General features: G+C 42.5%; 3 protein-coding genes across 6 annotated transcripts in view; 2 read left to right on the top strand and 1 right to left on the bottom strand.

Annotated features, from left to right (window-relative positions):
- LOC135908355 (isocitrate dehydrogenase [NADP], mitochondrial-like) overlaps positions 1-14,151 on the top strand; it is a 32,912-nt gene extending 18,761 nt beyond the window's left edge. For both annotated transcript variants that reach the window (XM_065440116.2, XM_065440117.1), the window contains exons 4-10: positions 238-398; positions 3,605-3,888; positions 5,129-5,280; positions 7,132-7,244; positions 9,069-9,166; positions 13,696-13,788; positions 13,987-14,151. In XM_065440116.2, the coding sequence (XP_065296188.1) occupies positions 238-398; positions 3,605-3,888; positions 5,129-5,280; positions 7,132-7,244; positions 9,069-9,166; positions 13,696-13,788; positions 13,987-14,068 (983 nt within the window). In that variant the 3' untranslated portion in view covers positions 14,069-14,151. The remainder of the gene's footprint in view (positions 1-237; positions 399-3,604; positions 3,889-5,128; positions 5,281-7,131; positions 7,245-9,068; positions 9,167-13,695; positions 13,789-13,986) is intronic.
- On the bottom strand, positions 14,126-15,073 carry Membrin (golgi SNAP receptor complex member 2). The gene has a single exon (XM_065440118.2). It carries the CDS (start codon positions 14,860-14,862, stop codon positions 14,221-14,223), a length of 642 nt encoding a protein of 213 aa, XP_065296190.1. The 5' UTR covers positions 14,863-15,073; the 3' UTR covers positions 14,126-14,220.
- A 288-nt stretch (positions 15,074-15,361) lies between these two features.
- LOC135908354 (streptococcal hemagglutinin-like) overlaps positions 15,362-23,807 on the top strand; it is a 43,842-nt gene continuing 35,396 nt past the window's right edge. The window contains exons 1-6 of one of the 3 annotated variants that reach the window (XM_065440113.2): positions 15,362-15,523; positions 15,751-15,883; positions 17,990-18,059; positions 18,769-18,839; positions 20,808-21,247; positions 23,500-23,628. In XM_065440113.2, coding sequence (XP_065296185.1) covers positions 15,774-15,883; positions 17,990-18,059; positions 18,769-18,839; positions 20,808-21,247; positions 23,500-23,628 — 820 coding nt within the window. In that variant the 5' untranslated portion in view covers positions 15,362-15,523; positions 15,751-15,773. Of the gene's footprint in view, positions 15,524-15,750; positions 15,884-17,989; positions 18,060-18,768; positions 18,840-20,807; positions 21,248-23,499; positions 23,629-23,732; positions 23,749-23,807 lie in introns of those variants that run through there. The other 2 variants (XM_065440114.2, XM_065440115.1) reach the window with 2 other exon arrangements.

Here is a 23,807-nt window from a genome sequence, read left to right as displayed (position 1 = left end):
GGCCTAAGTACAGCTTTCTTGTCTGCTTTGGCACTGTTGCACCAATTTATGTTGCCTTATCACGACAGCTGCACCCAGCATGTATCATGGTGTGTGTAGGGCTTCAAACTGCATCATTTATTTGCACAGCTTATTCACTCGATGCTTTCTTCTTTTCTTGTTTGTCTGTCAAGGGGGAAAGCATTTGTCTTCCATGCCACTAACCATGTTTTCGTTGAACCTCTTTTGTTGCTTTAGAGTTCAACCTGAAGAAAATGTACCCTAGTCCTAATGGCACCATCCGTAACATTCTTGGAGGCACAGTGTTTCGGGAACCCATCCTGTGCAAAAACATCCCCCGCCTTGTGCCTGGCTGGACGCAGCCTATTGTCATTGGAAGGCATGCGTTTGGTGACCAGGTGCGAGCAAAATGACTTCTTTCACTCACTTAGGTCTTGGACCAAAATTTTTTTAAAATCTTTTTTCTTTGAGGTTGTAGTGCTGAAACCTTTTGCATAGTCCATGTAATGGTGTGTGCTTATTTCAAATATAAGGTCTGTTTTTCTTTATCTCCTTTGGTTCTAATTCTATGCAAGCTTCCTCTAATTTTCTACAAAGATTTGCAAAATATAATTTCTTCAGATTTTGTTAAACAGGATGTCAATGGCTTCTGTGTAGATCTAGGAATGCTCTAAGGCCAACCAGTTGTTTCTAGGTGGCGAGTGGTAAAGATTACAATGGCAAATGTTGAAGAATTGCGCTCGCTGTAAGAGCATGGAGAACCTGCTGCAAATGTGCCATAAGGGTGATTTTTCCAAATGAACACATTCCTTCAAAGTTGTTCAGTTTAAAAGGCAAATAATACCTACATTTTTACCAGTACCTGGAAGGACAAATTTTAATGCATTCACTGTGGCTTCACTTCCTAAAGTCCAGATTTCTGTGCGTGTTCACCCACCAGTGAGTTGCTTGTTGTGTTCCTCTGGTGCGTCATGAGTTACCAGGGAGTTGCGCAGCAGCGCTGCGGGAGTAACTGCTGCGACTCATCTGTGGCCCCTGGTATAGTAAACATGTTAAAGGGCTCTTTGCCAAGTCCCATTGGAAATTTTGGTAATGTACTTGAATGCTCAAATAAGTTTTTCAACAAGTAAACAACAGCTCTAAACAGCGCGGCACAGGACACGGCAAGAGAACTACAGGACAGAGTGCTCTGTTGCGTGGCTGTTTTGATTTGTCCTGGGTTGTGCTGTTAAAGCTTTTGTTTACAAGATGTAGCTACCAACCCAAATGAGCACGCTGTTAAATGAATGCTCTACTATAAGAATGTTAAAGAAGAAATGAGTAGTGGTAGTCAAGATAGAAGCGAAGAAATGTTGAACAGTGGTGCCACGAAGCAAGCTAGAGACACCCTTTCAGCAGTCCTTGCAGTAAAGTTCAAGCCACACTTCATGAATTGAACTAAAATGTAAAGTATCATATCATGCTATTTATTGCAACCAATTCAACCACTATGTTGTCTCTAATTACTGGTATACTACATATTATGTGATCGACGTGAGCACATTATAATCAGCCTTTTCCTACAACAAATGTAATTTGCCTCACCACTGCAATAGTGTATGAACGCTTTTTTTCCATTTTCTGTTATAGAATTTTAGCATCTCCACATGTTCCTAAAATGCGTAGTGCTTTAACTTCTACTGGCACTCTTCTCCCAAACAATATAAATAAATAAAGCTTTTTCGATGTGCAGACATGATAAATTGATCAGCAAAAAAGTAAAGCAGATTGCAAGCTTTAAGAGCAAGATGGTATGTTACTTGAACAATAATGTAATCGCCTTGAAATGCCAGCACGAAGAGATATTCCTGTAAATTCACACGTGTTAAGATTTGGTTCGGGGAGCACTCTTAATTCTGAGAGTCGAAGACACTTGGGGGGGCAGCAAAAAAGAAACTGCAACAAGCATAGCACACAAACATATATTCGAACCTAAAAATGGCAAGCCACATGAACATAAGGCATTAAATGTTTTAAGAGTGATGCGAAGTGTCCCTATATGTACGGCGTTTATGCGAGTATTCCACGCTCACAAGTTTGCACTCCACAAAGCAGACGTGGTGCCATCGCTCAATAGATTGCTTAAAGGGAGACGGCAGGCAGGCTCTTGGAGCCTCTTGTGCGACAGTTGGGCGACTGGAGGGCAAAGCGGGCTGCTTCGATGTCCCCTCGGGCATTGGCGCTCGACCGGGTCCCTCCGACAGTTGTTGATGTCCGACCGTGTAATCCCCTCTTCTCTTCTCACCTGTGCCCGGCTCTGCCGACGTCGACTCTTCTCAGTCTTCTTCAAAGAATGTGCAACGCTGGCCACCTTGTGTTTCCACGCTCGAGTGCATGCACTACCGCGCACAAAGTTCACTCCCGTGAATTTGGTGGTCCTTCATGGTCCAGTTCGTGGTGCCGCCTCAGCATGCATACTGGCTATTGATTCACAGCATGGTATCTAAACTAAGTGTGGGAAAAGTGGCAGGCATCAGGATGATCTAAACCAAACACGCTGTCTGTACATATGCACTGAATGATTTATTGGGGATGATGAAATATATTTTTTTAGCTTTAGCTAGTGTTAACCTAAACTTCTTTATAACAAAGTTTGCCTAAGCATATGAAGATTTTTTTTCCATCTCAGCTGGATAGGCGAGAATTAATGTTTACAATCTCAAGCTTTTGAAATAGCTAGTCTAAGTGAGAACTACTTGTTTTTTTATTTCATATCTTGATGTGCAGAATTCTTTCGTGTATATTGTATGAATGGTGTATATGCTAGCAACGCAACTATCATGGGTTTGTACAGAATGGCATAAATGTGGCCACTAATGCTTTTCTAGCCTTAGTTGTTCTGAAGACTGATGATGCTGACAATGCTATGGAATGAGGGGCTTGCTATGGTACAAGGCAGATTTTGGGTGGGTAAATATATGTGCATCTCGTGGACCACACAAGGTCTACAATAGCTTTCCCAGGCATTGAAAGGCTGGAGTTTGCAAGTTTCCATACCAGTTGAAACAGATTGCCTGATGTTCATATATATCATAAGCAATAAGACAGTTCACTTAACGCATTCCTTTGCTTGTTTCAGCTAAGGCATTCCTCCATAAGTTAATTTTTCAACGCGACACATTAAGCGGGATTTAGGTCCACATTTAGAACACGGGGCAGGCTGCTGCCGCTTTGTGCTCTTCAGCGGCTCTTCTTAAGCATGGATATCCATGCAAGGTTGCTAATAGATGGCACTAGGATTTGCATAATTTGTATAACATGTGAAGCAGCGTACTGTGTTAGACAGCCCAAGGGTGCAGGATCGAATCCCAGCTGCTGCAGCCTCATTTGGATGGAGGCGACGTGCAAGAACACCTGTGGCACCGTGCATTGGGTGAATGACAAAGAACCCTAGGTGCTAAAAATTAATCTGGACCTCCCCACTATGGCGTGCTTCATAATCATGTTGGGGTTTTGGCAAATAAAACCCCATAATTTAATTTAAATTGCAGACTTTTCTGTAAGCAAATGCACATTACCTCTCTCCTCCGCCACTTTATTGAAACTTCCCTGTTCCTTTTTGCAGTACAAGGCCATGGACCGGGTAGTAACGAACATGGGAAAAGTGGAGCTTGTGTTCACGCCTGCTGAAGGGGGCGATAAGCAGAAGCATGTTGTGTTCGACTTCAAAAACTCGGGTGGTGTCACCATGGCCATGTACAACACAGACGAGTCTATCGAAGGCTTTGCTCGCTCCTGCTTCGAGTATGCTCTTATGAAAGAATGGCCCCTCTACCTAAGCACCAAGAACACTATCCTTAAGCAATATGATGGCCGCTTCAAGGACATCTTCCAGACCATCTTTGAAAGGTGGGAATTTTTCGTCATTTCCTCGTCGGTCGGAGATATTATATACCATTGACTTCGACTCAATATAACATTCGCAAATAGTTATCTGTGGTACATAAACCTAACAGCCAGTCCATACTGTGATAGCTGCAGCAGTTTGGAGACAGTGGGCCATATATTACTTGAATGTCCCATATATATACCATGATGAGAAGTTTTGCCATGAATGCCAAATGGACATGATTTGTTACAATCTGCTAACATTACGTGGCATCTTGGGTCCTATGCCCTGCCCTTCAAGACAGCGGTGGGCCGTAGGCTCATTATTCACATACCTCTCCAAAATCGGCCTTCTCTGAAAGCTTTAACCACGGTTCATTTCAAGAGACAGAAAGGGCTAAAAATTTTTACCATCTTCTGTCCTGTCAATATCATTATCAGGTTTATTCACGCATTTTATTTTCAATTCTTTTCCGTTTTCTTCACTCCGAAATCTTTTAATTCTCTTCCCTCCCCCTATGCAGAATAGCATGTCAGTCTGTGGTCACATGCACAGCAGCAAAAATCTACGCCTTGCAATAATGAATTTCTCTTTGCTATTCTTGCCGTAAACTTCAGTTTGCTTTACTGCGACAGCTACCAAGTGCTCAAAAGTAGCTCCACTGCATTCATTTGTCCTTTATGTGTTCATTATGCTACCAGCATGTTATAATTGTTAGGTCACTTCCTCTCCTCACCACTTCCTCACCGTCTACTTCACTCGCACCTTCCTTGTATTTAGTGCCTATGACCACACACTGCAATTTCAAGGAACTAATAAACCATAAAAAGCATTGCAGGTTGCTGGTTCCTGTTCACGTTTTGTTCAGGTGGGGTGGTATTACACTTACGTCTGCTTTACCACAGTGTATAATGTACTGTGGACTATATGCTTGAATTGTTGTTTTATCGCTTGCATATTACGCTTTTGACATGCAGAACGGCTGCTAAGTATGTAATTTCTGTGCAAAACAATGTCGAGGCTGTTTGCATGGCCTGCAGATGATTAGGTTGTTGTTCTTGTCTGAACACAGGTTTAGTACTGCACCAAACATTGCACTGCTTGATGTGATTTGGCCAACTTAAATTTTATATATGAAATATAGGGCTTTGCGCCAATTCCCCCTTCATTCTAATCTAGCATCACTGTTGCACGAATAAATGAGTTAAGGGGGGACATTGGTTTCTGTTGCATTGACATTCTCTGTGCCTTGCTTTGCAGTGAATACAAGGAAAAGTTTGAAGCAAAGAAAATGTGGTACGAGCATCGGCTTATTGACGACATGGTAGCCCAGGTGCTAAAGTCTTCTGGTGGCTTCGTCTGGGCCTGCAAGAACTATGATGGCGATGTGCAGTCGGACATCATTGCTCAAGGTTACTTAGTGTATACTTCTTATTGATGAAGGGAAGGACAGTGCAGTGAAGGAGGGTTTCTGCTTAGATTGCTTATGCTGCTGATACTGTTGATAGTGAAAGAATCTTAATCAAATGCACTGTAGATGGCACACTGTGTAGTTAAAGCCTTCACATCTTCTAAGTTTTAATCCTTTGAGTGTCGGGCATTTTGGGCATTCCTGCCCAGTGGGGGCCAGAAGTCTTCCCAATGTAAAACAAGTTCAATTTATGTTGAAGTAATGTGTTAGCAGACTTTGGACTCGAATCATATTTATTCGTCATAAATTCCTTAACAGTTTACAATATTTCTTTATCATAATAGTCAAGCAGAAATGAATTATTATGATCCTAATTACGGTGATCAGTATATAACTAAGGAAAAAATTACTGTTGGGTATTTTATGAATGAAGTTCCTGTATATCAAAGTTTGCAAAAATTTGTTGAATTTATGCATCACTCAAAACTGCACAGGCTTTTATGTGCCAATCAGCCATGTCGGAACTTCAGACTCGCGCCATACATGTAACTCGAAACTCAAAAGATTAAACTTCGAAGATGTGAAAACTTGCACAAATACAAGTACCCACAAATACCCACTTTTATGCAGATGTGACCAGCACATAGAGGTTTCATGAATTATCTCGGAAAGGCAGATAGTGAGCTGAAATTCTTGCTTGAATTAACTTGGGCACAGCAAGGGATGTACACAAATGGCTGACCAACATGCTACTAACGCTGGAATGGCAGTTAAAGAGTTAGTTTCCTGAAATGACTTGCTGTGCAAGTATAAGACGGCTTGTTCTCTCTTGTCATAGGTAAATAATTAATACACAAATCGGTGTAAGGTGAATACATATTAAGAAAAATATGCACCTAATCTGCCTAACAGTAGTATGCTTTTTTCCCTTTCAACCGTAAAGGTTTACTTCTGGGGAACTGGCATAAATGTTCTGTGTAGCACTATTCTACAATAAGATTTTTTTACACGTAGATGCTTAGAAGCAAATGCATTGTTAGCTGCTTCGAAACTGCATTTTTGGCAAGTTGTAATTTGTTGACATTCATTTACATAAATGCTGAACATCAGATCATATTTTGTTCTCCTCTGGATATGTTACTAGACAACGACATCCCTTTTCACTAGTTCTATTTCAAAGTAGAAACAGTGTTTTCGAGTACTCCTGCTTTCCCCTAACAGTAATGAATTAGAATGAGCTTAACGTATGCCTAGTGTCATGGAAGGCAACATTGAAAGATTTCAGGTTCTGCTTGAGAAGTGACAGTTGTTGTATTTGTGATCTTTTCTTCTTTTTCATGCATGCCTAAAGAGGGATTGTCAGTTGTTGATTTCATATAGTGATATTCACTAGTTTTTTCAGTGATGTTGTGATGTATTTTCTGTTTGCTTTACCACTCTGCAAGAGCCCCCATCCTTGGGGTTCACAGTATTGTAAACAAATAAATTTCTGTATTAACAGGGTGACGGGAAGAACATGCAACAGATCTTGAACGTTCACTGAGATATTCTAATGAGATACTTCTAATGGACATTTCAGCAGGCTTTTGTATGTTTCATTTTTATTTGAGCTCATCTTTAATTTTTATTGAAAGCTGAGCTCATTATCCTTACAGAAAGGGTTACCACAGAGCAAATTTTTGTTTGTGTTGACATAAACTGCATGCAAAAATGCTGCACTTCTTTTGAAATTCCTGTGGTGCCTACATTGTTACTCTCATAAGACTTCGTTTTAAACCTTGCTACATTGCTCACAAAACACTATAGCATTGCACATAGTTCACCTGTGTCACTGCTTGTCCTTGTTCAACAGGCTATGGTTCACTCGGTCTGATGACAAGTGTCTTGGTTTGTCCTGATGGAAAGACTGTTGAAGCTGAGGCAGCGCATGGGACAGTTACCAGGCATTACAGAGAACATCAAAAGGTTTGTCAACAGCTTATCAATGCATGCTGAACTGTCATGTAATAACGCATAGAATCTCAACTCTAATGAAAAAGGTAACGTCGGAGGACACCTTGTGTTGTTTCCTAAGCTGTCTTGCTCATTACTGCCATCATTACGCCTGTGCGATCGAGGCATCCAAACTGCGCATTTTCAGGAGACCAGAACTGGTGGTCGGCCATTGCCTGACATTGATGTAAGCTTGAGTTGAAGTAGGGAGTTTCAGCTGGTATCAGATAATCAGTCGCTTTCCCTCGCTCTTTTTCTTTTGTTTCATGCACTGTTACACGTAAGTACTTTCTTCTGCTGTGCCTTACACACATAGCAGACAGGGGCCATATATATAATCATAAGGAGCCAACAAAGACACCAAGGACAGCATAGGGGAAATTATGTGTACTCATTAATTGAATTTAAAAAATGATAAATTAATGAAAAGGAATGTGGATGGAAAAACAACTGGCCACAGGTGGGGCACGAACCCAAGTCCTTGCATTATGCATGCGATGCTCTTAGCAATTGAGTTACCGTGGCGCTCTTTTGTCACCCACTTTCTGGAGCAATTATGTTTACTAGAACTAAACCTGAGCGTGTTAGCCAGTGCCGCACCTCACGGTCTTGACAGCAGATGTGGAACATCCTTAATGTGGTGAATGGGGCATGTGTGTGCATAATTAAAAAGGTGGCAGCACAAAAAGCACAGACGTAGACAAGACGACAAGGACGAGTACTGAGAGATTGTCAGCGTTCGTCCTTGACGTCTTGTCTCCATCCGTATCTTCCTTGCGCTGCCGCCTTTTAAATTATGTAGAACATCCTTCTTTTCTTTGTTGCAGCCATCATGTGTACGTGATCTTTTTAGGTGAAGGCAACTGATCAATAAGCCTACAAATGCTATATATATATATATATATATATATATATATATATATATATATAGTGCTCTTGTAGGTTGAGGATGCAAATACCGAAACATAGGAATTCTTTTTTTTTTTGTACGTGCATTTTCAACCTACAAGTTCCTGTTTAACTACCGGACCCAAGCAGACTCTCAATTTATATAGTTAACCATGCATTTCATTTTTCTTCTTTTTCGTCACTGGCTTGGACGTTGCTACGACGCTGTTGTCAATACCATCATGTCTGAATGACCAAGCATGAGAGAAGAATGGAAAGTGAAACTGGTAGTTACAATAGTACAGCAAATGCAAAGAAAGCTTGCTGCCCAGATGCATGTAATGAAGTGCACAGATTTAAGACTTTCAATTGAGAATGTGAACCAGGCATCAAATAGGGTGTGCACTCTGTAAGTGATGCAAGCAAAATCAAAGCAATCAAGCTTGGAGAAAAATAAATGCTTAAAACAGTTGCGAGATCACTTAGCAGAAAAAATTTGATGCAGCAAAACAGCAATGTATACTGAGGCTACTGCGTGTAAGTTCTTGCAGTTTACCAATGAAAAAGCCTATGGCTTCTCATCCAAACAGCTTGAAAAAGAGACTGCCATAATTCATTGGAATATAACTGCAGTACATGTCACTAACTAGATATTGTCTGTGAATAGAAAAATGGCTTGATTCATATTGTGCGTTTAGTGCCTGTGGCTCTATCTGGCCTCTTCAACCACCTGTGAAAAGCAGCTTCATTGTAATCCATTTGCAGCTAACATGTTACTCATATCCAAGGAGGTCCACATACCCACATACTCAAGAAGTTCCACAAGCCATAAGAAAACCACTGGATTAGTGTTTTGACTCAGATGCACCGAGTCTGACATGATGCATTATCTATTTGATCTCTTTACAGGGTAATAAGACTAGCACAAATCCCATTGCAAGCATATTTGCGTGGACCCGTGGTTTGGACCATAGGGCCAAGTTGGATAAGAACACCGACCTCCACAAGTGAGCATGTGTTACCATAAACTCATTTAAATATTCAGATGAACTATCAATATTGCTCATTGAACACAGATTGGAACAATTAAGGGGACAATGTAGGCATTTTAACATGAAGTGTTTTTTGCCTCACACCAGTCGCATTGCAGTAGATTCGTCTTGTTCCTGGCCTATCCAGAAAAATAAAAGACAAAGGATTAACCAGGTGTCGATGCTAAAGAAGACATTTGACGTACACGGTTGTTCAAATGATTCTATGATTAAATGTTGATTGCATTTCTCTATTCTGTCTCATCTTCCATATTCACAAACTTAGGATCTTAATCGCATTGTATTTCATGTGCAATTGTGCTGACATTGTATTCTTTAGCATCAACACTAGGTTGAACCTTCTTTTTTTCGGCAAGTGGTTACAAGATAGCCAGATCCCATATATGCCAAACCTGTGTGAAGACGGCAAAGGAGTCCTTGTCCTTAAAAGCATGTAAGCTCTATGTGTGCGGCATAAGCGCGAGGTGTGAAAGAACACCCGGTATACCGCGTGTGTGTGTGCAAGTTAGAACATACTTGGCAGGTAACGCTAGTAGCAAAATATTTCGCACTCTACGAGTGTTCACAGCTAATTACACTCTTTTTCTTTTTATTACATCCTTAGTTGCTGACTATTGCTATGTGTTCTCAGCATAGAGGGGTATTGGACCCCATTTATATGTTCATAGGACTACAGGCCACCTAAGCAACCTTTCCTGTTTCTTTTTTTTTTCTTCTCTGGAGGTGGGTGCGAGATAGCCAGCTCCCAGATATGCCAAACCCTTGTGAAGTTGGCAGAGAAAACCTTGCCTTCAAAATTGCCTGTTCAATATTGGAATCAAACCAGGGCTGTCTAGCACAGCAGCCCGATCCTCTATCCATCTACCAAGTTTTGAACAACATTCATCTCCAGTATTGCAGAGCAAAGCACAGAGAATTAGAGGGCCCCTAGCCAGGTTTGGGCATTCAGGGGTGGGACTACCCAAAGTCATGTTGGAGCAATTTCTGGAGCAAGTAAAATTGCATTTTGCAGCAGTTTGGAGCAGGCCATACTAAAATTTGCTGGAATAATGGAATGTGGCAGTGCACCTCGAAACCACGACTAAACACAGAATAAATCAACATGAAGCGTGAAGTAGAAGCGCACTTTGTAGCTGTAGCATACTAGAATATAGAAGAGTGGGTCGAGCAGTGGCACGGCACATGTTTTCCTGTAAAGGCAAAAACATCGGTGGCACTACGATCGAACTACGTATTCCCAGCGCCAACGCTTATGTTGATCGCGGAAAATGTCCTCAAATTATGCGGTCCACTCAATGTGGTAACATAATTTCTGGGTCACCATATGTCGCCTCAGACCCAGAGAGCTGCAGTCAACCCTGGGGTGGTATCACCTAAGACTACTGCAATCGATTTTTATTTCGATAGCGATTATATGGACACTCCGGGCGCATTTCTGCTGTCATCATCACCATGATGTTCCATATAAAGTCCAGGGGTGATAACATCGTCGCCGCATTCTGTATGCTGAATGTGCGAGTAAAACCCTGCGAGAGTGAGCCAATGATGACTGCTTATTATCGCACGTGCTAGAGAGGAAAGTGGGGAGGAAGCGCGCCATCTTCCGTCGCACACAAGGCACAGAGGGGAGAGAAGGGAGGAGTTTTACTCCGGTGGCTGCTAGTATTGCGCAGCCTGTCTTGGAAGCGATCTGCGACGGGGACAGAGTTCTAGTGCCGATAGCTTCACATGCAATGTTTTCGTCTCTTAATTTCCGATGATGCCATGCAGCATGGAGGTCAATTTGCTTGCTGCTGCTGCCATGCTTCCTCACTCCAGCATTTTAACAGTGAGTTTCAGCGGTCATCGAGTGAGATGTGTCGGTGCATCCTCTGTTTTTTCAGTGCCTGGGAGAATGCTCTCCTCAGACCGTCGCGCGCCCGCTTCACTGCCACTCACAGCTGCCGCATGGTGGCGCTGTGCGAGTAGAATACAGGAAGCTGGCGCTGACTGGCCGCGCGCAGTATGACGCTCACGAATTCGTGTTTGCATGTGTGTTTGCAGTCGTGCTTTTCTCTGGCTTTTACAGACACCTATTCCACATGCAGTCTGTCCGGCCGTGCTGCCGGTGCGAAACTTGCATTAGTATTTGATAGTATGAATGCAACTACGCATTCAATGTTACTGATAGGTGCGGCTAGTTAAACATTTCGTAAGGAAGCCATTTTCGCGAAAGTACACGAAACTGTTAGAGTGGCTTATGCTTCAATGACATGTGGAAGTCTGCCTCCACAATAAATGCTTTTATTTCCACTGTCAAAATGGCCCAATCAATGTAAGCCATGACTCGCAATGCATTGATTTTGATAACATTAGCCTCACATTACATATTTGACAGCACTGACAGCAGGGAGCATTTTTCATGCGTATCACATTGGCTCAAGTTAAGAGTCAACACTGCGACTTTAGACTTGAATAACAGCATCTGTTTACGCACATTCGGCAGTGTTGCAAGAAGTGCACGGCAGAATACACTGTTTCGGTGGCAACAAATATAATTCTTAAGCTTTACTAAGGGAACGTGGGATCACGTATCACTTTGGAAGCAGGCGGCTATTTAGCGGTGCACTATTTGGAAGCAGGTGCTATTTAGCGCGTGCACTCCCGGCTCGCACGAGTAGACGGTAGCACGCACCAGAGCTCTTTCAGTGCCCAAGCTTTCATCATTAGCTGCTTTCAAAAATCGACTCTCAGACAAGCAAACATAATAGTGACAGAACAATTTTCCAAGCATTGAATTTTAACTGGCGTGCGCTCTTGTATCGGTGCAGCATACGGCATGCGAGCACATCAAACAGCTATTGCTACAAACGACACGTGCCCCTAAAATGGGCTGGTTGCTCAGAGCGACAAGTGCTTCAGGGTTCCCGTTTACAAAAGTATTGATTGTACTTGAAACACTGCGAATACATTCTAAAATGCAACCATTCAAATGCTGTGAGTACAGCCACGGCCCGCATTTCCATGAGCGACGGTAGTACTACTCCGGCAGCGAAAATCCGTACCTGGGACAATGGTCTGTTGGCTTTGTTCTCCTCTCCTTTTCCCAGGCACAGAAAGATAGAGGAGGCTCTGGATGTGTTCATGTTTGCTTGTGTGCACGACACACAATAATTGTTAATTTAATTAGTAAGTGAATGTCTACAAGTTTATACTACCGATAAAACTACTATCCTTACGTTGTATACCTGTCTACTAATTTGCTATCGCAGTTGACGCTCCACCTTTCAAATGAAACTGACTTTTTATTCCAAATCTGCCATTAGCCCTTCGTGATAGGTAAAAACGGCTCGGACCTCGCTTATATGGGCATAAAAACAGATTGAAATAGTTTTACGTTATGCCGGCCCCGAGGACAGAGACGCTTGCCCACTGAATCCGCTGCAGCACACACCTCCCCAATACCAATATATATCTTATATGCAGTTCCCTCAGCCTACTTTTCATTGTGTTGTACCTCGGGTAGGGATCACCCCGCCACTCGGCCCACTCAACCGTATTCTAGTGAACTCTGAATACAGCTGCCCTGGTCATTCTGACAGCAGCGACAACAGCTGAGAGCGGCCGCAGCCGCGCCGGCCACTTGCCGGAAGCGTGGGAAAGTCCGAGTGTTATAAGCACGAAAATTACGAGAAACTGTGCGGGAGGCGCCTTCACACGGTGTGCGGAAGTTGAATGGCTGAACTCTTTTTCAGAGAACAAATACGCTTTCTGCCACTGCTGGAGCACACATGCCATAGCTGTTCTGGTGCAGCATGGCACAGTTTTGGTCAATTTTCGGTGTTTGGCGCAGTTGGGCGATATTTGTGTTTGTATCAAAATGGTGCAATTGGCGCAGAAGCCCCACCCCTGGGCATTGCAAACAGACAAGCCCTGCACGTAGATCGCGTGCTGACAACCGTGTCTGCAAAGTATCGAACCACTGCATGGTGTGAAAACAGTTAAAATTTCTCAAGTGCTCACAGCCTTTCATTTGAGAGCCCCACTTTCTGCTGGAGAATCAAAGTCACATGAATAAATGCCTCTACCCAAGAAGCACTGCCTGCAACATCACAGATTATGGCATGTGACTTCAGTACTAATGCAGAACACTCAACACACCGCCCCTGCAAGCACGCCGCTCAGTAAAAAGAGAGAGAGGGGGTAGCTTGTGACGTAATCTCAATGTGGTGCTTTTGCTGTGAGGGGTACTTCAACATGAACTGTGCAACATATTTAGAATGTGTAGGTACCCAGCCTTGTACACCGATTACTTCAATAGATTTTGCTTCTAGTACACCAGTTTACCGACGCTTGCAATATGGGTGGGGCCGCCAAGGTCAAAATGATTTGGCTTGAAAAAAAAAAGAGAATTATCATTCCTACAATGGCAGTTTCAGCAAGTATTTAAATTCATGCGACTCCTTGGACAGCATCATATTTGTCACCATTTTCTTAAATTTCAGGTTCTGTGATGCATTGGAAAAGGCCTGCGTCGAAACAGTAGAGTCTGGCAAGATGACTAAAGACCTTGCAGGATGCATCCATGGAATAAAAAAGTGAGAATAGCACTGGACCTAACATTGCTATTTTATTTACAAGGTCACAAGCTTTTGCTTTGTGCTTAGCACTTCGCATGCAATGGCAATGCACATTTAAGCACTGAAAGCAGCGACATGTAATTGTTGCATAGACTTGCACAATTGTATAACTATGCTTCCGTGGAAATAATTTGTCCTTGCTTGACTTTCTTTCAGTGTCAAAGAGGGCGACTACCTTAACACAATGGATTTCCTTGAAGCAGTCACCGAGAACCTCAAGAAGAAGCTCAACCAGTGATGCCTATGCACATGCAGTTATTCAGTTCAAGAGTTGCAGAGTACTTTGACACCGCCATTTTGCAATAAAATTTTAATACGAAACGAAGAGTCATTATTTATACATAGTAATAATGTGGTAAACTTTAGTAGCACCTAGATCACGTGGGGCTCTCACGTAAGGTACTTCACCACGAGGAACATCACGACACAGGTCACAAACATTCCCCCGAAAAGAATGAACTTGTCCTGGTAAGTTCGCCTCTCGATCATCCTCATCACGGTGTTGGACATGCCGAGCGTGTTGGCCACGTCGAGAATCTTGCGGTGAGCACCCTTAAGCGTTGTCCTTTGCTCCCTTAGGTTGGAAAGTATGCTGGTGCCGCTACCAATCAAATCGTCCACGTTTCGGTTCGCAGATTGCGCCCTGGAATGAAACTGTAACGACTCGTCGATGTTTATCGCCGTGTCACGTGAGTCGTTTGTGGAAAACTTCTTAGAAAGCAGCTCTTCTCGACTCTGAAGGGCCTCTTCGCGCTCGAACCGACGGCGCTGCAGGTTTCCCAGAGCCGCTTGAAGGTGCTTCTGCTCGTACCTGAGTTCGTCCACTCTCATCTTTGCATGCTGTCGACGTGTCATTGGTTCCTTGTTCGCCAAGATGCCCAGCCGCTCGCAGTTCGAGGAGAGCTCGTTGATTTTTTCCTGAATGATACCCTCGATGCGCTGCGCTTCCTCACCGACGGCGACTTCATATCTCTTGAAGCACTGGTGGATGTCTTCCACGATGCTGTTCGAAGCGTGGTACAATCGCTCCATGATGCAGCGCTGACAGATGTAACGGGCGAAGAGTGGCTGTGGTTATCTCCTGTCAATATTTGTAGCGCCGGCTGGCGCTCCAAGCATACGCTGCCACATCGGCAGTTGACCCATAGAGTTGACCGATCACCGACTGTTCAACTTACGGTCCCGCACCCAGCATAGCCCAGCGCACGCACCTATGCCAAGCCATCTGCGCCAAGTTATATAAATGTTTGGGCACGTAAATTCGTCATAATAAAAAAATAAAAAATATAATTGTTCAATGAAATTTTGGTCACTGAATTTAAAGGCGTAATTGTATGTTATGTGTAGATCAATGATACGTAAGGTACGCTGAAGCAAATCGTGAGAAAGTTTTGAAAATGCATTTTATTCAAGTAATAAAATGTATAGTGCGAACACGTGGCTTACACTGTCGTGTTAATAGCAGTTCTTATGACTTTACCTCACCTTACTAAACGTGCGAAGCACTGCAAGCAGTGCGGGCAGCACCGCTTGCATTTATCCATGATTCTGAGTTTGCGCAGCATCGTCACCTGGCGTCACTCCCGTAGCTGCCGTCGTCCCCTTTACCCCACTTTTTCGCTGTTGAGATTTGGCCAACGCCGCTGGTCAACAATGTTAACCACTTCCGAACTGTAACATTCCGTCGCTATGGGTGAGTGTTTCAACCAAGCTACATAGTACACAGCGTTAGCGTGTTCATATTACTCAAAGACGTTTTGTTTTCGCTCCCAAACCCGCAAAGTGCACCGGATCAATTATGCGACCAAATTTGTGACTCGACGGGGCATCGCTCCTTCTGAAACTTTGCGTAAAACGATTTCATTTTCTTTCGGAAAGCAGTTCTCTTATACTTTCTTTTACTTCGTTCAACCTGCGCAGGTTTTGAAGGACTGGTGTGAAAGATGCTTTCGGTCGAGCTCGTTCCCGTGGCATGGGCTCTTGTCGCCATCCCTACGTCAGTGGTTTTGATTGTCGCTCTCGCACTGTGTCTTTGTAAGCAAGGGGCGGACAAGTAAGTGAAACCATGGCGCATCTGCCATTCTGTTCCTTCGATTGCCACTTAACCTCCTGTTACGGTGCCTAGAACTGGGTACCGTACTCTTGTACTGTGTGCACATGCGAGTGTGAAGATTGCAGTGCGTCAGCCTGCTAAATATAGGGACTGTGTACTCAAGACCGCATAATGTGGGCGGTAGGGCGCACGTCTGCGTGGGGACCGTGGCGGTGAACGGAGCGGCGCGCGAATGAGTGTTTTGATTGGGATTTCCGTTCCGCGTCGGGGATTCGTGCGTGTCGCGATAGCACTTCGAAACATGCCGACGGCCTGCAGTTGTGCGCTTAGCAACCGACATTTTCTGACGACGAATCAGCACCTGAAGCGCGTGCTAACGGAGTGTGCGGAGTTTTTGACATCTTGCATGAGCGATGTGCCGTCCAACGTTTGTCAGCTTTGTGTCGGAAGGGCTTGGCAACTGCACTGCCACATTCTTCTTTTTTTTTCGTGCAAGCTTGCATGCTTTGTTTATTTGTGGGAAAAAGAACAGGAAAAGCCCAGCATTTGTCCCACTATAAACTACGTTGCTTAATTTACGCAAAAATGCACCGAGCACGTCTTTTTCTGTGCAAAGTGTCGTTGCAGACGCACGGATAATTTCTGAGCTTAACAATATTGTGCATTCAGCCCCAGCAGCATCAAAATTGCCTTTCATACTAGCTACTGTTACATTGAAGTGGGTTAGGTGTATGTCTGTCATGCTAAGGCAGACTGCGTTTGTAGTTTAAGGATTGTGTCCAATGAAACAAGTGGCTGGTGTGTGTGACAACTGTGTTACATTTTTGGTCCTGCACCTAGCTTCTGGTATGTGTAGTAGGCTTGGTACGAAAAGCTTGCATTTGCTCTATGCAGCACTGCCCGTGTATAGTAGATACCACTATTCAACTGAAAATGTTGCATTGCACAGGAAAGGTATTGCACAAATGAAAGATTACTTGAGCATTGTGCAGCAATCTAGGCATTGGCAATGGGGGGGGGGGGCATTTGACTGTGCATTGTTGCAAGGTGCTCTTGCATGTTTGGTCTTGAAAGTGCTGAGATTCTAAGCTGTCTAGAATTTCTCATTGCAGCACATAAGTTGGGAAATTGCATGATAGGCATGCTAGATGACTGCAATGCTAGTGCATGGTGACCACATTGTTTGCAGTAAGAGGATTGTTTAGCAGATGGTGGGAAAGAAGAATGGTTAAAGGTTAGCAGCAGTGAAGTTTTGGATCATGTAAGAGCCTAGTTTCACATAATGCGTGTATAGAAAAACTTTAGTGCAAAATGTTACATTTAAAGCTGAAATGGATGTGCCGCGGAAAGCTAGCAATAATAAATTTTTTTTATACAGAAACTGAAAAACTCACTGCCAGTGTTGCTGGCCGGAAATGATAAAGTATGAAGAACGCTGAATCGAAATGTCGAGTAGTGCAAGTTGGTGGGTTAACTTCGTTGAAAATGAACACTGCAAAGGGAACACAGGATGAAGTAATTCGACGGCAAGGGTGCTGTGTTGTCCAATTCTTTCGTCCTCTGTTCCCATTGTGCTGTTTGTTTTCAATGACAGGGCATTGAGAATCCGTGTGGCTCCTTGGCATGACTCTCATGACTTGGCGGCACCCATGGCGCACTGAAGAACTTGCAGACCATAACCTGTGATTTTTATCACATCTGCTAACCTCCGTGTTCACACGTCCATCTGCTCAGGTGTTATTTAAAGGCTGTTTATATAAGCAAATTAACATTGCTTCAGTGGAATATACTGTTCACCAGTTTAGCCAAAGTGAAATTTCATTGCAAGTGGCCTTTAAGATGTGTAACGTGGCAGCATTTTGGGTTAGAAGTGTGTTCCAGTGACATAACATTACTAGATGTTACTAGGTATAGGCATATTTTAATTTACAAAGTCAGCTGCTGGGCATGCTACTAGTGCACTTTCAATTTTGCTGTTGTATATGCCATTGTAAAGAGATTTACAAATTTATAGTAATGAGTGAGGAGGAGGTAAATTTCTGGTTCCCCATTTAGGAAAAAGTATTGATTTTTCTTTGCTGTGGCTTGTTTTTCTCTTGTTCACAGGTCACTCAATTTCTTGGGTGAGAACCGCCAAGTATTGAATAAGAACTCGCCCGTCGCCTATAAAGTACAGGTACTTTTTCTAGCACTTTATATTTTTCCCGTTGTATTAAGTTTACTGCAGTAAATGTCATGTTTCATTCTCTTGTTCGCAGAAAGCTTCTGGCTTGCATAAACAACTAGCAGTGATGTACTAAAATTAAAGGAGTACTGACATGATGCTTTCGATTTGTCTTTCTTTCTTTTTTTGCTAAACTAAGGTTCGAACCCTCTAAAGCCCTACAACGATATGCTCGTGAGCATCAGAGCGTCCTAAATAATTTACACTAATATTTGTTACTGTGAAACAATTTCATTACGCAAGAGTCGAATGTGCCGTGACGGCACGATACACTGGCTTGCTCCGTTCTACGATTGCTGCGGTTTCCACACGCAGGCGCAGACCGAAGAAACAGTAGCAGCGCCGTATCTTTTTTTTTTTTTCATGAGCAACATCATTATGCCTAGCCTTATCGCTACACAATGTTAGTGAATCTTGCTCTGTGTCATGATGTTAAAATAATGTTGGTGGTACTAGGCCTGGCATTGCGAGGCTAACAGCAGTGTTAAATTAAAATATTTTATAAAGGTGCACCCATACTTGTCAAGTGTCAACTCTTTATGTTCAAGAAGCATGTTGTAGAATTTCTACACTTTTGAAAATGTGCGTCTGTATGCCGGTAAGTACAACACTCTGAGGTTGCAGCGTAATGTGGAAAACTTTGCCATAATTTCATTTGCAGAGCACCGACGATCACCAGAATGGCGACTTGCGGGGGGACTCTCCTCTCGAAAAAGTTTCACTCCATCCCAGGTAAATGACACAATGTGATGGTAATTCTTTTAAAGTTAAGCACGTTGATCTTATGGGGACTCCATAAATAGGATGTTTCTCAGTATAGAGCAGTGGGAATAAACTAAAAGATAAAAATTTGTCTTACAACTTAAAAATAGAGAAATTTACAGTGGAATGCTGGGATAAAGACACAAACCCCAGTGCCCTTGTTCATGTATCATAGTGCAGTGTTCAAACCAGTTCGAGCTGGAACATTCTCCTTCTATGTGACACTACTTGGTGGGGGAGAAGTATTATAGTACAGTTTGACCTCAATATAACTCACTCGGATAATAATTATCAGATGCGTATAATGAAGCAAACCAAAAATTCTTCATGCCAGAATTGCCTACTTGCTAACTGTCGCAATTTTTTTTTGATGTCTACAAAGGCAAGTTTGTTCTGTTATTTTAGAAATATTTTGTTCAGTTCTACGAAAAATAAATGTTGTTTGCAAAATTCTTTTCCTTCTCCGTCTTTGGCCATACCCATTGCAAGTCTTTTAATTTTGAAAGGACACCAGAGGGTACCTGCTTCAAGCAAGTTGATTTATACAAATTCATGTAGCAGGCGAAATCAGCAACAGCAGGGTCACTGGTCTAAAGACAGGGTGTTGCTTTTCAGTCTTAGCTGTTACAAGTTTGCTGCTGTTTTTCTGCTATGTCTAAAGGTAAATCATTGTTAGTAAAGTGCATATGCGTCTCGCAAAACGTGTGCACTTAAGGCAAACTTCCAATGTTGCTTCCACACAATATTCATGAATTTTGAATGAATCAAACATGAATCAAATGTTCACTGGTTGGAGGTATATTGTTGGTGTGTAACAGTTATATGCTTGGAAATAAATATTGGATATAACGAAGTCATTTTTGTGTTTGATGCAACTTCGATATAGTGAGGTTCAACACTGTTAAATTTGTCGCACTGCATAAACCTTTGCGGCAGCTGATAACACTGCTCAGCAACAAAATGCAGTAAAAGTTCCCCCTATCATTTGTTTGATCACAGCACTCCAAGACGCGACTTCCGGTGCCATTGTTCAGCGCTCCACTCTTCTTATCTTTTATCTTTAATGCTAAAATGCACATGCATTGGCTAAAGCCCTGTGTTACAGCTGTAATTGAGAAAAGGAAAATTGCAGACTGTTGGGAGGGGGTATTTTAGTTGAAGCCTACAAGTTTATTTTTACTGAAATTGAGAAAAAAAAAGAAGTTTCTAAAAAATTGAAGCATCCGATTTGCAACCCTAACTTTGCAGCACAAAACACTATCACAATTCTGTTTCTGTTAACATAATTTGTTGGAGCATCTAAAGCATATAAGATAGAAAGATTGCACATAACTGCAAAAAAATGTCATTTGTGAATGAGGTGTTTGCAAAACTCCCATAAACAAAGTGCATATTTTGTGTAAACTGTAGAATGTCTGTTGCTTGCAGGTTTAAGGTTGGAAACGTAATGGTCCAATTGTTGCTTATATTGGGATTTTTGTCAGTATTAGTATTCTTGTGTAAACATTCAAAATAACCCCATGGAGCCCATTGTACCGTTTCTGCTATGTTGAGGTTGACGCCTCCAAATACTAATTTTAGCGCGGGAAACTTAATCCAAAGCTTACAGTAGTGTTATGATAGGTTCTAGTGAGTTTCAGGTTGTAAATAGTGCAGCAAGCCAACACAATGAATTAATAAGGCTAATAGTTTATTAAAGTAATTTTTCTTGTTTTCTCAGCACAAACGTGCTCTCCATGACCAGAAATGAAGGTCGACAAGTTGTTCCAATTTTCTTTGGGCTGATTATATTTAAACTTAACACATAAACAAAAAATTTTTTTTTCAACTAGTTTGAACGTTTTAATTAGCCAGAATTCTATACTAGCCAAGCTAAAGTTACCTCTAGTGACAGTAACTGAACTTGCCGTGCCACTGGGCTGATTGCAAACCATGCAGCAGGCCAGTGACCGAGCGAGCGCTGCCAACACCTCCAGGCCGGCCGCAGTCGCTGCCTAACCCACTCCCTAACCCGGCAACAACTGGCTGGGATGGTGGCAGCAACAACAACAACAATGGTGCTGCCGCTGCAACGGACGGGCACGTCTCCACGACTCTCGTGCGTCCGCACCGAAGGAACAAGGCTCACGCCCCGCCGCCACCGACCACACCTTCGTCATCTGCTGCCCCCGGTGTTGCTGTGCCGTCTGTCAGCAAGGGGACAGACACTCCGAGCGAGAGTTCAGAGTCCGATCCCCTGTACTCGGTGGCAAACGTGCGTGCGCCCAGTTCTTCGGAGGACACCGCGCCGCCTGTCCCTGAAAAGCGCTTTGATGTTGTCGATGCAACGGAGGAAAGTGCACCTCCACCGGTGTCGGAAGAAATGGCTGCTTCATTCCGTAAGTGGTGGCTGTTCTTCAGTGCAAGTGACTTAGTGATAGGATTGTCAAATTTAGTGAGTGTTAGTCACTTTAACTACTATGTACATTGCCTTTTTCAAGTCTCAGTGACTATTTTAGTGACCTTTTTAGTGATGTAAGTAGCCAGTAAATTACTCTGGCAAGGTTCCCAAAAGTTCATTTGCTGAGCACAATACGTTGTCGCTATTTTATCCCAATATGCACCTTCATTTGTCGCTACTTGTAAAGACATACCGAAGAGCTTGCTAGTTAGCCATCCGGGTGTGCCAAGCTGTTTTCAAGGCAAAGCACACTCTTGAGCTCTGGTACGCTTTAGAAAATCAAGGGTTGCTTTTCCTTTTCATTTTTAGACTGTTGACTCACCACTGCAGAAGGTAATTGAAAGCTACCATTAAAAAAATAATAAGGAAGGCACCTAGGAACAATGAATAAAAAAGTCATTATCATCATCACTTAGCAATTTTTTTCTAAATATAAAGTGTTTTGGGCCATGACCTGGTAAATTTGTATAGAACGTTACCAACACTGCTGCTCTTCCTCTTCTATTAGCACACTGCACCTCTACAGCTTTGTTCAAGTTTTGTGAAATATCCTGTGCATCTGTAATTATTCTAAGACAATTTATTTTCCTTGCGATGCATCCTGTTTATGTAACAATTTGCAGTGAATAGCATTAATTGTTGTACTCAGCACTGAACCTATCCACTTTCTCTCTATGACTTCTTGGTCGTCGCGCTTTGCTCCGCTGAAGCGTGTTAAACCTCCTAAGAGGCCTTGTGACTCATGAGGGCTCCACAAATGCAAATCTGCTCTTTGTATCAGTAGGTTGCTTAGAGAAGTGGTTGCTATATCTTTGCATGATGTTGGTTTAGTTGGGTCTCTAAACTGAAGTTTAATGAAAGTCTGATAACTACAGCTGGTAAATCATTTTAAGCAGCTTTGACTGTTTAGTGCAGCAGCAGAAAGATATCTTTGGAAGCAGATTCATGCATACAGAGCAGTGGTACCGTGCCTGTCCAATGTTTACATAAGTGTCCTGATTACGAAGCCTCTGTTGCTACAGCGTGCCCTAATGTTTGTCTTTTGTCTCCTTTAAAGCTCATGACCAATGACCACTTTCGCACTAAAGGCTGTAATCTCGACCAATAGCTTTCAAGGGTACTTTCTTTATTGTGTGACTTGTGAGATCTGTCACAGCACCTCACTTAAGCGTCAGGTGTTGTGCCACCAGCTTAACCAAAAAGCATTGCTGAAGTGATACCTGAAAGTGGTTGACCAAAAATAATACCCCTGATTTGCATACCAAGTGCTTTGAGCTAACAAGAACTGGCACATTTAGCATGCTATGCTAGAGCTTGTGATATTATGTTAGGTGCTTGTTTTTTTTTAATCCAAAGCTACTCAGTTGTGGAAGCTTTGTGGTAAAAGTTTCATGCCCTATGATTAGCAGCAATATTCTGACTCTGATTATGAATATTCTGATTATGAGACTTATGATTAGCAGCAATATCTTTGGCATACAACAAAAAGAAAAGAAAACAAAAGCTAGAACTCTTATGCCAGCACACCATTAACCCTTTAATACAATTAATCTTGTTGTAGTCGTAATGATTTGCAAGAAATTGTGAACATGAAAAAATACCAGAACCATTATAGAAAATCTGACTGTTCAGTATCTCTGATTATATCACAGTTTTCTAAGCTCTATAATTGTCCGCGGAGAAGAAAATGTTGCAAGAAGTGCTGTCTTGCATAAAAAGCAGCAAGTTCCGGCTAGTAAGGAGTACCAAATAATGAACAACTAAATTTGTTGACGACACTGCAGATAAACACGGTTCTCCCTGATATTTCGCAAACACCGATCCATCACATCACTCTAAGGTTATGTCTCTGTGTGGTGATTTTAGAGCCTGCTGCTTAAGTCTCGGGTGTCATAAAAGTTGTGTTGAAGCAATTTGGGGCCATACTTCATTTTAGCTGTAGATTAAAAAGCCTCAAGAAGCATATGCTTTTTCCAATGCGTTGAGTTGTTGGTAATTCATGGGGAAAACTTTCTATATGTTGCCAAAAAATGTATTGCAAATTTTTTCTTTATTTTTGCCGGTCTTTTGTATTTTGTAATTCAGATGCCAGAGATACAAATTTTTCAATTCAGTAATCAATTTTTGACTATAAAGAGTTAAACGGCATTGCGAAAGTCCTTCTGTAAATTTGCACACCTTGCTCAGCAGATCTGGCTTGTTTAGGGCAAGTCAGTGCACCAGTTACACCTGTGCCCGGAACATCGAGTCACGCTGCCGACATCGCATTTCCTGTACCAGCTTCATCTGACTTGCCTGGCAGCTCTGCACAACCTGCAGGTAAGCATAGAAATTTCGACCATACTTTGTAAAAAAAAAAAGAAGCCTTTGTTAATCTGAAATATTACGAGTTCAACACATTCTTGACTGGTTTGATGTTCCAGATAAACCGTATCACTCGTAAGTAACCTTTAAATCTTGCACATAGTTGTTTGGTCCTGGCTTTAAATGCATGCTGA

Source organism: Dermacentor albipictus, chromosome 5, assembly GCF_038994185.2.
Source record: "Dermacentor albipictus isolate Rhodes 1998 colony chromosome 5, USDA_Dalb.pri_finalv2, whole genome shotgun sequence".
NCBI classification, from domain to species: Eukaryota; Metazoa; Arthropoda; class Arachnida; order Ixodida; family Ixodidae; genus Dermacentor; species Dermacentor albipictus.
The sequence above is the reverse complement of the archived record's forward strand: the minus strand, read 5'-3'. Positions and strand labels throughout refer to the sequence as shown.